Consider the following 14,488-nt stretch of genomic DNA (forward strand, 5'->3'; position numbering starts at 1 on the left):
AGGACCTCCACCATGATGGTGGCAGTGCCAGAGGAGAGAAGGCAGTTTTGTAAGAAATTTTATGAAAGTCTTGCAAACAGATTTGGAGAAAGGTTATAGAAATAATCAAGAATCAAGCATGACACATATTTTGGGGCCTGAATAACTGCAACCTTAGTGATATCCTCAACAGTAATAGAGAAGTTAAGAAGAAGGGAAGGTTGTAGGAGTATCAATAATGAGTTAAGTTTTATACTTGTTAGATTTAGAACATCTGTGGCATATCCATGCCAAGATGTCTAGTAGGCAGTTTATTTCATAAGACTGAAGGATTCAAAATGATTATTCATTAAGATAAGTAAGCCTTTAGTGACCTCGGTCTACCTGAAGGGGAAAACAAAACAAAACAAAACATGATTCCAAGATGGGAGAAGAAGCTGCTCTGTTGGAAATCTCTATGGCCTTCTAATCTAGTTCCATTCCACATTGAGAGAAAAAGACTGGTATATCTCAGAGTAGGGCCAAATCCCAATTCAGATTATCCCTACTTGATTGTGATGTTGTCCAAAGTTTTGATGCTCACTAGCTGGAGGTGAGTGCATGGTGCATTAAGTTTAGCAACTTACAATAGACTAGGACCTCTCAGTTGCTTTCTGGTTCCAGAAACTGCATAGAAAACCATCTGCTTGATGGTGATAAGAGAACTATCAAAAGTCCTTCTGCTGTTTTAATCAAGATGAGTCCATTATGAGACTACCCCTCTGGGTAATGACAGATATGAATCAGGAGAGAAAAACTAGAAAATAGATGATGGGGACTGTTGGAAGGGGATTTTCTTGGCATAGTTTTCAGGGAAGCCTTTCCTTTTCAAGAAGACATATAATTAATTCCAACTCATCAACAATATCTCTGTTACACCAATTATGAAGTTTGTTATTTTATTATTAAAAGTTAATGTATAAAATGAACACAATAAAGTTGGTAGTGATAGTCATGTGTGGAAAAAATCTTGAGATTAAATCAGATTTCCCCTTAATCTCAGATTCTGAAGGATAGACACAGAAATTTTATGAAAGTTGTTTCTGAGGGAGGCTACTGTGACAGTAACAATAGTAGCAACAGCTTGGGGCTCTAAGCCTAGAGAGAGAAGGCGGGGTGGACAAACCAGTTAGAAAGAAATTACAGAGACAACTTTGCTAGCACTCAAAGCAGTTGTGTTTATTGGCAATTCTATTGCCCTTAAATAGTTCTGGTTAACAATTCCAGAGTGGAAACCAATGTTTCTGGTCACTAGGGAGCAGGGTCATATTTCCAAGGAAAAGAGGAATACTAGTGATGTTTGCTACAGGGGAGGATGAGCCCTTCCTGGGTAAAGACCAGAGCAGAAAACCAAAGATAAATGATCACACCTCTCCCTAGGTCATGCCACCTTGGAATCACAGAAAACTTGTAGTACTACCTCTAAAAACAGTGGCATGAAAATTCTGAAGCTTGGGACAGTGCATTCCAACCCACAGGTAAGTGGAGCCCAACTTTAACATAAAATTGAAAATCAAGAAGTAGGCTCAAATATAAGCTAACAATAAGAAGAAGAACTTGACCTTAAAAAATTACTATGGTAGCAGGTAAAGTCAACACACAACTCAGAAGAAAGCTACAGTGTAAAAACACCTATAAACCAAGATTCAAATAAGGGTACTAATTGGACTCAAGTCCACAAGAATTCCTAGACAAGATAAAAAATATGATAGGAATATTAATGGAAAAACTGGGGGGAAATGAGAGTGATTCAAGAAAAGAATGAAAAAAAGAATGAACAATTTGATGAAATAGGCATAAAAAAACTGTTGAAAACAACACCTTTAAAAAATTGACCTGGTGGTAAAAGAGGCACAACAATTCTCTGAAGACCTCCTTAAAAATCATGAGACCAAATGGAAAAAAGGTAAAAAATTCACTGAAGAAAAGAAATTCTTATAAAGCAGGCTTAGCCAAATATAAAAACAAGCTTAAAAGTTCACTAAAGAAAATAGTTTCTTAAAAATTACAATTGGCCAAATGGAAGTTAATGAATCTTTGAGACATCAAGAAATAAAAGGAAATCCAAAGAATGAAAAAATATGAGTATAATGAACTAGAAAATAGATCAAGCAGAGATATAATAATTATTGGACTCCAGAAAATTATAATGATCAACAAAATAAATGGAGCAAGAAAGAGGAATGTCCTGGGAGAAGGAGGAAAGGTAAAGATAGAATGTTTTTTTTTTTACACATAAAAGAGGTATGCAAGGAAGAGTTTTTATAGTGGAACGGAGGTGGGTAATGCTTAAATTTCATTCCGATAGAAATTTTTATAAAGATACTCACTCAGATGAGTATAGAAATCTTACCAAATAGGGAAATACTATGGGAAGGAGAAAAGAGATATGGGGAAGCTTGAGGAGGTAAATGATAAAAAAGAGAAAGCAGACAAAGGGAGTCTTAAAGCTGGTCAGAAACAAAATTGATTTTTAAGGAGAAACAGGATAAAAAGAGAGAGAGAAGAAGAAGAAATGGAAGAAAATTGGGAAGGAAGGGGACTCACAGTTAGTAATCATGCCTGGGATGAGATCACACTTTAAACAGAAGCAGGTAGCAAAAGAAATTAAAAACCTGATCCAATGTGTTATTTATAAGAGATATAATTGAAACAAAAATATATACAAAGTTAAAATAAAAGCCTAGAACAGAATTTATTGCCTTTCAACTGCAGGTTAATCTCAGAAAGAAGCAAAAGCAAAAATAGACCTAATTAAAATCAACAAGCAGAAATATTATATATATTTTAATTACAGCAAGTTTCTCCAATAAAGAATTTTAAATATATAGTGAACCAAGTTAATTTCTTTAAAATAAGAGCCTTTCCTCAATTCATAATGAGACAAAAAAAATATGAACAGGCAATTTTCAGAAAAAATCAAAACTGTTTATAGTCACATTAAAAATGCTTTCAATGACTATTGATTAGAAAAAGATACATTAAAACAACACTAAAGTACCACTTCATGTCTATTAAAAAGGACAAATGATACAGAGGGCAAAGGGGAAATGGTATAGTAATAAACTGTTGGTAAAAGAGTGAAATGATGCAACCATTTTGGAGAATAATTTCTGCTATGGGACTATTAATTTCACAATCATAATTTATATCATTTGACTTGGTTTCTCATTGGATTGGACAGGTATCAAGGGAGAGAGTGAATTTGGTAGATATATTTTCAAAAAGGAAATTGCTTATCATAACATTCCATCTGGAAGGGATCATCAAAGAGAGAGGAAAGTATGTCAGAACTGGAATGGATCAGAGAATGAGAAACAGAATTCAGACCTGGAAAGGGCTTTAGGACATACACCATAGAATGTCACCACTTAGAAAGACCTTGGAATATAGAACATAATGTCTAGAAGGAAACTTTGAGTGTACCACATAGAATATCTGAGCTAAGAATGTCCTTAGGACAAATAATAAAAATACTGGATGCAGAAAGGAATTAAAAACCCCAAATATGGGCAAAAGGAACTAGAACACATAATATAACAAGTTAATACTAGATAGTCTAGACGTGTTCATCCAAGTAGTCTTAACTACAGGTTCATGGACCTCTGGGGCATTTGTGAATAGATTTCAGAGGGTCCATGAACTTACATCCGAAAAAGATATCTTTATTACAATATAACTGGTTCCCTTTGAAGTCCTTTTTTGTTTGATGCATTTCAAAACAGTATTCTGCAGGATTCCACTCATTTAACGAGATTGCCACTTGGATTCATGATACAGAGAAGTTAACAACCAACACCTGATTATTTTGAAACCTGCCTTTTTTAGTAAAATGATAAAACTGAATTTTAAAGAAGGAAAGTAAATTACTCAAGGTAAGACTGTAATGAAACCAGAACTAAAATGCAGATCTCCAGAGTCCTGTTCAACAGTCCCTAGTCTACTATACCAATCTGCCTTTGCAATATGTTTTAGATTTAATTTCTTTCTTCCATCTAGATAGCCAATTCCCTTTTTCTGACATTGTCCTCTGCTACACAGGAGCATTCCAAGGGAGGTTAATTCTTCAACAGAATATTACAGTCCCTAAAATGGACTTATTTATTACTACTCTGTAAGTGAAGGAAGAGAATAAGCTTTTTTTTTAAAACCCTCACCTTCCATCTTGGAATCAAAACTGTGTACTGGCTCCAAGGCAGAAGAGTGGTAAGGGCTAGGCAAGGGGGTCAAGTGACTTGCCCAGGGTCACACAGCTGAGAAGTGCCTTTGGTCAGATTTGAACCCAGGACCTCCCACCTCTAGGTCTGGCTTGCAATCCACTGAGTCACCCAGCTGCCCTGAGAATAAACTTTTATTAAGAACTTAGTATGTACCAGGTACTGTGCACATGATTTGTTTTGTTTTTTTAATGTCATGTCATTTGATCCATTTTGTAGTTGAGGAAACTAAGATAGACAAAGGATATATGGCTTGTCCTGTATCACATAGCAAGTATTTGAAGACAGATGTGAACTTGGGTCTTCCTGATTGTTATCCAACTTTCTAACCATAATCTTTCCTAGCTTCTCTAGATGGATTATGGTATCAAGAGATTGGTTCTTCTTCAATATGTACCTTTTTGAGGTCAATGAGAATGTTCTGTTGTAAGGAACAATTATATATATATATATATATATTTTTTTAACCTTTATCCTCTGTCTAGGAGTCAATCCTATGCATTGGTTCCAAAGCAGAAGAGTGGTACGGGCTAGGCAATGAGGGTTAAATGACTTGCCCAGGGTCACACAGTGGGAAGTGTCTGAGGCCAGATTTGAACCCAGGACCTCCCATCTCTAGGCCTGGCTCTCAATCCACTGAGCTCCCCAGCTGCTCCAACAATTATATTTCTTAAACTAACTTTGCTTATATGTGAAGAAACAAAACTAATTAAATCAGGAGAACTGCCTGGGAATTTGCTTACACATAATTATTTTTTTGTGTCTGTTATCGACACCATTTCTCGGTTATGTTTTTAGAAAGGAGGAAGCAACCAAGATATGATAAGATGCTGCTTGCAAACAAGATCAGGCGAAACCTGGTCCCACAATGTCTCTGTAGGAGAAGAAACACATCCTTCCTGATTATAAAATAAACCTATATAGGAATAGAAGTGAATTTTAACCTTTAGGCCCTTGAGTCAGAAAAATGATGAGAAAAATTCTTATCAATGTGTGAAAAGCCTCTTCTTTTTTAGTATCTCAATTCCCTTTAAGACGGACTTCTCAGAATTCTGAAACCAAAGTTCTTTATTGTGTGGCCAGTGGAAAATACCCTGACACTTCTGCCCAAGTTTAGCTGTGCCTTTAGGCAAGTCATTTCACTTCTTATTATTTTGGTTCCCTTATATGCTTAATGTGTTAAATATTTTTTTGCAATATATGCCTGAGGAAAAGTGATGTATAAGATGGGAAAAGATGAGAACAGTGTGTTTTTTTTAAACCCTTACCTTCTGTCTTGGAATCAATACTGTGTATTGGCTCCAAGGCAGAAGAGTGGTAAGGGCTAGGCAATGGGGGTCAAGTGACTTGCCCAGGGTCACACAGCTAGGAAGTGGCTGAGGCCAGATTTGAACCCAGGACCTCCCATTTCTAGGCCTGGCTCTCCATCCACTGAGCTACCCAGCTGTCCCCAACAGTGTAATGTTGTAATGTCTTACACTATTACAGATGTAAAGTCTATATCAGATTGCTTGCCATCTCAGGCACAAAGAAGAAAGGGAGAAATTCTGACTCAAATATAAAAAAAGAAAGTGAATTTTTTTCATGTAATTGAGGGGGAAATATTTTCTTTAAATTAAAATAAATTCATGTCTTTCTGAAAAGTATTAAATTGAGCTGAGCTATGAAGAAATAAAATTTTTGCAAGTTAGTGTCTGTTTATTAAAATCTTTCCCATCTAGTGTTTATTTCTTCTTTCTCATTCTATTATTCTGCTTCTCTGAAAAGAATAGCAGGCATGTGGAAGGGGGTTAGGCAATGTGGAAGCTGGGGCTCACGCCCAGGACAGCCCAGTCTTCCATGGCTCAGCCCCTGCCTCTGAGGTTAGGTCAGGGATCAGGAGGGAAGGCTCCTCAGGATAGAAACTGCTTTCTCCTGGCTCCAGGTCTTTGTGGAACTGGTGAGCAGGGTCCATCAGAAAGACCAGAGCCCTCCAATTCAGATTTACTGGGGTTTTCTACCTCCAGGGGAATAGAATTCCCTGGGACTTATGCGCAGCAATTGATGGCAAATCCAGGTAAGGGCAGAGGAATAACCAGAGGGGGTAACTTACAAGGGTCCCAGGGCTGAAAGGCTGAGACCTTCTCCCTACACACACATACATACACAGAGAGACCAGTGACACAGCTGTGGGTGCCTCTTAGCCTCGGGGAGGACCCTGGAGCTGGAACAAGGACTTAAGAGGCAAGGCTGGGAATTTTCCTGTTGACTTTGTGAACCATGGGAAATTTGTGACTTTGCTAGAATGCCACATTGAATCACTCCCATAGATGGAAAGGACCTCCAAAGTCATCTAGTCTATCCTGCTTTATAGAAGGTAAAAGCCCCTCTTTGCCACACACAATAATGTCTTCCTTTTAACAAATCTTGCTGGAGATGAGTGGGCATTGCCTTCCTCTTCCTCAACAAATTTCTATAGAAATTGGGCTCAAAAATGTGTCAAATTTCTCAAGTAGTAGAACTAATGGAAGGATGAGGGAGTGGAGGAGGAGGAATACTCACACAGCAAGAGACAGATTTCACTTCCCCACTCTGTGATTGGAGCAGGGATGGGCAGAAATTGAACCCTTGAAGTGGCCTTAATTCCCATTCTGAGTTCCAGTTTGGTAATGAGTTCCCACTGTGGCATTCACCAACCAAATGGTTCTCTCCCTTCTAGGTCCTGCTATCACCAAGGATGGGGTAGGGGTGGGTAGAGACTGCATAGGGACTCTGGGTCTGACTGTAGCTGTGAACATGAGTCATCCTGGGGAGGTTTCTAAAGGATAAAACTGTCTCCTGGCTTCTCTCATCTTTCTTGGACTTTTGGCTGTCTCAGGGCAGCCACAGGTCCAAAGGAGAGGTTATCTGATTGGTGAGGAGAACCAAGAGTGACCAAGGAGGGAGAGAAGGAGAGTTGCCATCCTGGGCTTCAATAACCGAGTGTGCTGGGGCGGGAGTGTGGCAGGGGAGGACTGGGTTATGGATGGCTTGGTCTGGAATTCTATCCTGGGACAGGAGAGAAGAGATTTGTTTATGTTGTTAGTGTGTGTCTGTTTTTCTCTGTGTCAGTCTTTCAGTAAATTAGCCTGTAGGTCTCTGTGTTGTCCTGCCAATCTGTGTCCCATCTAAAAATGTCTTAGTTTCTGAGTGTACCTAATTGTATGTCTGTCTCTTAGCATCTTGTCATGGGGTGTATGGGGTGCTCAGGGAGGAGTAATATCTTTGGTATGGAGGGCTTGTCATGCCCTTCTAGGGCAGCTCTCCAGCCTCTGATCCTCACCTGACACCCAGATCTCACTTGTGGCTCCCAGCAGCTGCTAGCATGTGGCAGTGGCCACACCCCGGGCAATGGCTTCGACAGGCTGGCTAAACCTTGTGAGGGTAGCCATCAGGTCGACGTCGACCCCTGGTGAACTAGGGCTTTGCTCACCCAGCATGTGAAGACTGCTTCAGCTGAACAGACGGAAGAAACCAATAAGAAGGTTCAACGGCTGAGATGGCGACGCAGCAAAGCATGATGGAGCACAAAAGCCAACACGGCCATGCAATGCAGCTGAGGAAGTCTCCAGATGTAACGACTTTTCGTGCCACTGGACCCAGGCTTCCAACGCCGAGAGAGTGGGACTGTCTCTGTGCATCGGCTTTTCCACTTAAATCTTCATGCACAAGTGTCTTTGTGCACAAAAACACACAAAGACAATCATCATCCTTGGTTCAAGAGACAACCAACCTCTTAGCATCTCTGTGTATCTGTATCAGAGTATCTGTTGCATCTTTCTAGTCTCTCTCAGGCCAATGTTTTGGCTTGGTGTATCTGTGTTGCTCTCTCTCTCATCTAGTGTCTGCCTCTGTGTTTGTTTCAGCATATCCTCTCTTTCTCTGAAAAGAGTCTGTGTGTCTATATCTGTCCCTTTGTGTGTATATATGTGTGTGTATGTGTGTGTGTCTATCTCTATAGGTGTATGTGCCCCCATGGGCCAGCCTTGGCCTGATGGTCTCGGCCAGGTTGTAAGAGGTCTCTGGGTGGGTGGAGGGCTCCTCAGAAAAGATGTCCAGCAGGCTCAGATAAATGCTACTTGCAATTATGGACGTGGTACCCAGTGATGTAGCTGATGATGAAGATGACCCAGAACAGAACAATTCCACCTACCACCTTCATAGCGATGCCCAGCTTCCTGGTGCATAGTTTATTGTAGACCCGCTCACAGCCCGAGCTCTCTGGGGTCAACACATTCATGCTGACCTCATCCTGGCTGTTGTTCCATCTGTTGTACTGGACGGCGCTCTCCTGGGGTTCCATCTTTCCAAAGTGGGAGTGAGTGAGAAAGGGCTGGCCTTAGAGCGGAGCCCAGATTAAGGGCTGTGGTTCTTCAGCTAGATGAAGATGCCAAGAGTCTTCTTGGTCTTAGGAGATGGTGTTGGGTACAGAGGGGCTGAGCTCTTTGTCTGTCTGTCTGTCCTGTCTGTCTCAGTCTCTCTCACCTGAGACTCTCTCCCTCTCCCCCGCGCCCCCCAGCTGCGACCCAAGACATGGGTCGGAGGAAGATTCCTCTGGGGCATCTCTGGCCTTCCACAAAAGTGGTTTGGGGGCTTCTTGGGAGGCCACCTGCTCAGCTCTGCTCAGCTCTGCTCGATGGACAGGAAATAACAAATTTAACAACTTATCCTTGTCTATAAACTTCTTGAACTGGTTTAAGAAAGCATCATGATATAATGGTTAAAACTATGAATCTGGATTCAGGAAGACCTAGCCAGTTCAAATCTTGTCTAAGATTACTAGTTGTGTGACCCTGGAACCTCAGGTAATTTTCCCAACTCATGCCAGTATAAGAAGACAAAGCAATCAGCATTCACTGGAGATGATGTCCAGCCAGGATTGGCCACATGGATTATTCTAATTTAGAGACTGAATAGAAGAATGACACTGGGGGCAGCTGGGTAGCTCAGTGGATTGAGAACCAGGCCTTGAGACCAGAGATCCTAGATTCAAATCTGGCCTCAGCCACTTCCTATCTGTGTGACCCTGGGCAAGTCACTTGACCCCCTACCTAGCCCCTACCACTCTTCTGCCTTGGAGTCAGTATTGACTCCAAGATGGAAGGTATGGGTTTAAAAAAAAAAAGAAGAATGAGACTATGGAACAGAGCAATCATAGGTCCCATAACTATATAGAACATCCTAACTTTGGGGCAGGATAAAGAAAGTGGAGGCAACTAAGAGGTTTATATCTCATGACTTCTGTTCTAGACATGGATCCAGGAGAGACTGAGGAGGGGACTTGAGCAAGAGGTAGAAGCTTAGATCAAGGAGTTTTGGTAGTTTCTCATATCTAGAAATGGTGAACTGGGGTAGAGAACGCAGACCGAAAGGGAACTAGAAGTTCTGTCATAAGAAAACTATGGATAGTTTGAGTTGCTGAACCCAGCATCAATCCACTAGAGCTCCAAACAGGGACTTATTCATTGCTTGGTTGAAGAGCTCAGACCAGAAGGTGAGTACTCAGACTAGATGAAATGGACTTTGGGTGTGCCAAAAATTCCCAACTTAAGTTGAACCTAAAATTTAGGACTAAGGGGGCAGCTGGGTAGCTCAGTGGATTGAGAGTCAGACCTAGAGATGGGAGGTCCTAGGTTTAAATCTGGCCTCAGACACTTCCCAGCTGTGTGACCCTGGGCAAGTCACTTGACCCCCATTGCCTAGCCCTTACCACTCTTCTTCCTTGGAGCCAATACACAGTATTGACTCCAAGATGGAAGGCGAGGGCTTAAAAAAAATAAAAAAATAAAAATAAATAAAATTTAGGACTAACTCAACACTCAGTACCCTAAGAAGGCATTGGTAGGACTCAATAAGATTCAAAATAAGCCCAAGCATAGATTGTATACTATATCCAGTAATGCCAGAGCCAAAGCCTGATGCAAAGTAAGATTGAATGGAAATAAACCTGGATGGATAAGCAAAGAAAAAAAAAAGACCTCATTAAAAGCTATTGAAAAAATGAATTTGAAAGAAAATGAATTGCTTGGTACAGAAGGTACAAAATTTACCCAAGCAACAAGCTTCTTAATATTAGAATGGCTCAAATAGAATATTAGCCAATTTTTTCCTCACAACAACCCTGGAAGATAGGTGCTAACCTGTTTTATAAATAAGGAAACTGAGGCAGACAGAGATTAAATGAACCGGCCACACAGATAATAAATGACTGGAGCCAGATTAGAAATTAGGTCTTCCCGACACAAATCTTTACTTAGAAAAGAGGAGGCAGAGCTATCTGGTCACATGCCTGGCTTTCGAGGTCACCCCAATATTCGTTAACAAAACATTTCTGAGTGTTTCTTTCATAGGTGGATTCCAGGGCCAAGGCTCATAGAAAGGGCCAAGTCTGGTATGTCCTCTGCCTAGAAAGAGATATGTGGGTAATGTTAAAATCAGAATCTCGGGGCACCATCATGGCTTGAGGCCATGATCTCCATGCTTTGCTACAGAGCCAATGGAATGCTGAGAACAACGGGCTAGGAAAACAAACACATAAATAACAAAATGTCCCATTGCCCAGCCCAAGATTTTTGCTGCACTAGTCAGAGAATATTTCCCTCCTTTTCCTTCCTCTTTCAAGGTGCAGGAAATGGATAGTAAACTCCTTCCTCTTTTTGGAACTCTAGAGAGAGATTGGCCACTCACAGCCTTCTGTAATTCTGTTCTGTGTTTTCATGGGAAGAGGACCCAAGATGATGAACTGGAGACAGAAGGAGGAACATGTAATGCTTGCACTCCTCCATGTTCTTCTCTTTATCCTTCTTATTTCTGAATCCTTCCTAGTGTTTTCTGAGAGCAGGCAAGCCCCTAGACCTCCTATTATTATTGCTGAGTCATGATAGTCATGGTGTCCCAGAGTGTAGAGGTCTACCCCCAGGGTTCGAGAAGGATACCTTTTGCAAGAATGCAAGACACTGAAACAGCTTAAAAATAAAAAAAAGAAATATATTAATTTGGAAAGTAATGTTGAAGCACCCCCACAACAATGGGTGACCCCACTTGGGGTTTTCTTGGCAAAGATACTATAGAGTGTTATGCGGTTTCCTTCTCCAGATCATTTTACAAATGAGAAAACTGAGGCAAACAAAGTTAAGTGACTTACCAAGGGTCGCATGGCTAGTATCGGAGGCCAGATTTGAAGTGAAGTCTTCCTGGCCCATGACTTTGTCCATTGTTTCACTTATCTGCCCTATGTCTACTGTGAATTATGGCAATAATTCCAATGAAAAGTCTCACTTGGGAAGAAATGGAAATGATCTTAAGGCATTATTATACTTCTAAACTGAGGGTGAGAGAGAGAAAAAGCATGGAACATTCTGTTGGGGTCCAGTTGAATTTTCTCATCATCTGGCTCCTGCTAACACGTTATTTTCTCCAGGTAGAGCGATGGGGCTCCACTGAGCTAAATTACTGTATGAGAAATAGAAAGGAGAGAATATTATCTCTTGCACTGATAGACTCTGTCAACATGGAACCTAGAAACCCCAAACTGGTAGCCTAATTAGATCTGGTGAACCCCAACTTTTAGGACTGGCTTGTAAGTTGGAGACTGATCACCTTACACCAGTTAATCACATGTTCCATCCCAAACCAAGGGAAAGACACATCTTGTGGGCAACCATGGAGGCTTTCATGGTGGGTTGCAGAAAGTTAATGCTATCTAGAAAACTGATGTGATTCTGTATTCCTGGGATAGCCATCCTCTATAGGACATCCTTAGAAGCCAGTTTGCCCTTTCCCCATTCTTCCATAAAGAGGATAAACAAAATCAACACTTAATGCAATAGCTTTAAAAGGTTAATTCTATTTCCATTACAGCTATAGCTTGATTGGAATTAATGTTTTGGTCTTCTATGATCCCAACAAATTGATATCTTAATGGTTGTGATGGAATAAACTCTAAAAGACTCACAAGAAAGTGTGAATCCACCCTGAGGGGAATCTCAGGCTTGCAGTTTCAGGCTGAATAATGGACTTGAGGTAAAAGACAATCCCAGTTAGGTGGATCCAAGCCCAAGTAGCTCTTCTTTTCTCCAGAAGCCTCTCAAACTGTATCAAACCCTCCTTTTGAGGATCGAACTCATGACTTTCATCTTAGGAGATTCACATCCCAGCTGTGTGACCCTGGGCAAGTCACTTAACCTCCATTACCTAGCCCCGACCACTCTTCTGCCTTGGAACCAATACACAATATTGATTCCAAGAAGGAAGGTAAGGATTAAAAAAAAAAAGAATTGGTCCTTCCTCTTTACATCTATAAAAATCTATAAATCCAGGGTCAAGTCCTTGCTTCTTTCTACATCTCATTGCCCTGGAAAATAGTCTGCACAAAGGGATGACTCAGGTAAAATATGTTGATGATTTTAGGAGGTCAGAGATTTCCAATCAAACAACTCATTGACTCAATTGTTCTGTTAATATAAGCAAGTATTGGGGTGAGATGGGAAGTTTTTTCTTAAAGATGGGCCCTTCAGTCACTTATCCTTCCCTCTTTTCATTTGATTTTGGAGTTTTCATGCTTAATTTAAAATTTAATTTAAAATTTTAATGACTTTAGCATTTCTACACATGGAAATCACCAGGCACTATTCCTTACAAATGCCTCCTTCCTGCCTCTGTGATTCAAAGCTGTGTTGTTCTACTTAGGCAACAAACTAGCCAATAAAAAGTCCATTTATATGTCCTATTCATATTCTCATCCCAATCCAGCTCAGTCCTTTCTATCCAGAGTTCTAATTCTTTTCTGCCCTTCCTTTCCAGTGTAACTTAGAATGCCCTCTTCAAATCCCCTTCATGTAGAGCTCTTCTCACACTGCTTCCATCTTCTATTGCTTCAGGAATCTTGATTTTCTCTTAAAGAAAACCTTTCTTGGCCTCCCCTCCAAAGCTGGTTGCTCCTGCTCACTTGCCATTTTTCCCCTTCCCGTAAATTCCAGGGCAAGTAGCTAACATGCTCTTTGTTCCCAGCTATCTTTTTCAGACCTCCCTGTGCTCCCATCAATTAACATCCATCTCTCTTCCTCTTCAGTGATTATCCTCTTCCTTGTTCTTGTCACCTACTGGTCACTTTCCCAGTAAATTGGCCCACTTTGAGCACACTGGCCTCCCTGTTTCTCAATCTTTGATCCTTGTCTCCAGTTTCTACTTTCTGGCCATATCCACATCCTCAATAATGGCCTTATTATGGGAATTAGCTTTTCTTCCCTCTCTGAAACCATATACCATAAGGAAATCAACTCATCTATACTTCCTCGATAGGATTTATCAATATAACAACCTGTAGCTCCACTGAACATCCTTGTCATTTTCTTCACTGTTCTCTTCTCCCTTCTATGTTTTATTTTCTCAGTTGGACAATGGCTGAACATGTTGCGGCATATGATTGGGGTGGGATAATATTTGCTCTAAGAAATGACAAAGAAGCTGGTTTTAGAAAAAAGTGGAAAAACGTATGTGAACTGATGCAAAGTGAAGTGAGAAGAACCAGGAGAAAAGTGTAAACAGTAACAGCAATATTGTATAGTGATGAACTATGAATGACAGCTTTTTCTCAGCAATACAATGATCCAAGACAATGCCAAATGTCTCATGATGAAAAATGCTATCCACTATCAGAGAAAGAACTGATTGGGGTCTGAATGCAGATTGAAGCAGACTATTTTTCACTTTCCTTCCTTTATGAGCTTTTTTTCTTTTTTAGTGATGTGTCTTTTTCCACAACATTACAAATATAAAAATATACATTTCATGATAGCATATGAAAAACCTCTATGAAATTGATTACTATCCAAAGAGTGGGGAGGGAAGGAAGGAAAAGAGAGGACCGAATTAAATTAAATTAAAATATTACTGAAAAAGTTTTAATTTCTTCTTATTATATAATTATATTATTACATATTTCTACTAATGTTCAAGCTTCCTAAGAGCACAGACTATTCCCTTTATCCTCAGTGCAGAGCACAATGCTTGGCACACAGTAAACACTTAAAATGTTGATTTTTCATTCATTTATTTAACAGCTACATTCACTTATGCTCAGTTAGCTGTATGACCCTGGGCAAGTCATTTAACCTCTCTCAGCTTCAAACTTGTTTGTAAAATGGGGACAATAATAATATCAATGTCACAAGATTGATATATGGATCAAATATAATAATATTTTTGTAAAATACTAAATAATTATATAAATACTA

The 14,488-nt window shown here is 40.2% G+C and overlaps 1 protein-coding gene across 1 annotated transcript; it reads right to left on the reverse strand.

Annotated features, from left to right (window-relative positions):
* Nucleotides 1-8,328: 8,328 nt before the first annotated feature.
* On the reverse strand, nucleotides 8,329-8,556 carry LOC100617005 (small integral membrane protein 1-like). Its single transcript, XM_016423639.1, has one exon. The coding sequence runs from the start codon at nucleotides 8,554-8,556 to the stop codon at nucleotides 8,329-8,331; it is 228 nt and encodes a 75-aa protein (XP_016279125.1).
* Nucleotides 8,557-14,488: the final 5,932 nt, after the last annotated feature.

The sequence above is a fragment of the Monodelphis domestica genome, chromosome 6 (assembly GCF_027887165.1).
Source record: "Monodelphis domestica isolate mMonDom1 chromosome 6, mMonDom1.pri, whole genome shotgun sequence".
Lineage (NCBI taxonomy): Eukaryota > Metazoa > Chordata > Mammalia > Didelphimorphia > Didelphidae > Monodelphis > Monodelphis domestica.

Excerpts from the sequence above, each read along its gene's own strand:
- LOC100617005 (XM_016423639.1), bottom strand. The coding sequence starts at position 8,556 with ATGGAACCCCAGGAGAGCGCCGTCCAGTACAACAGATGGAACAACAGC.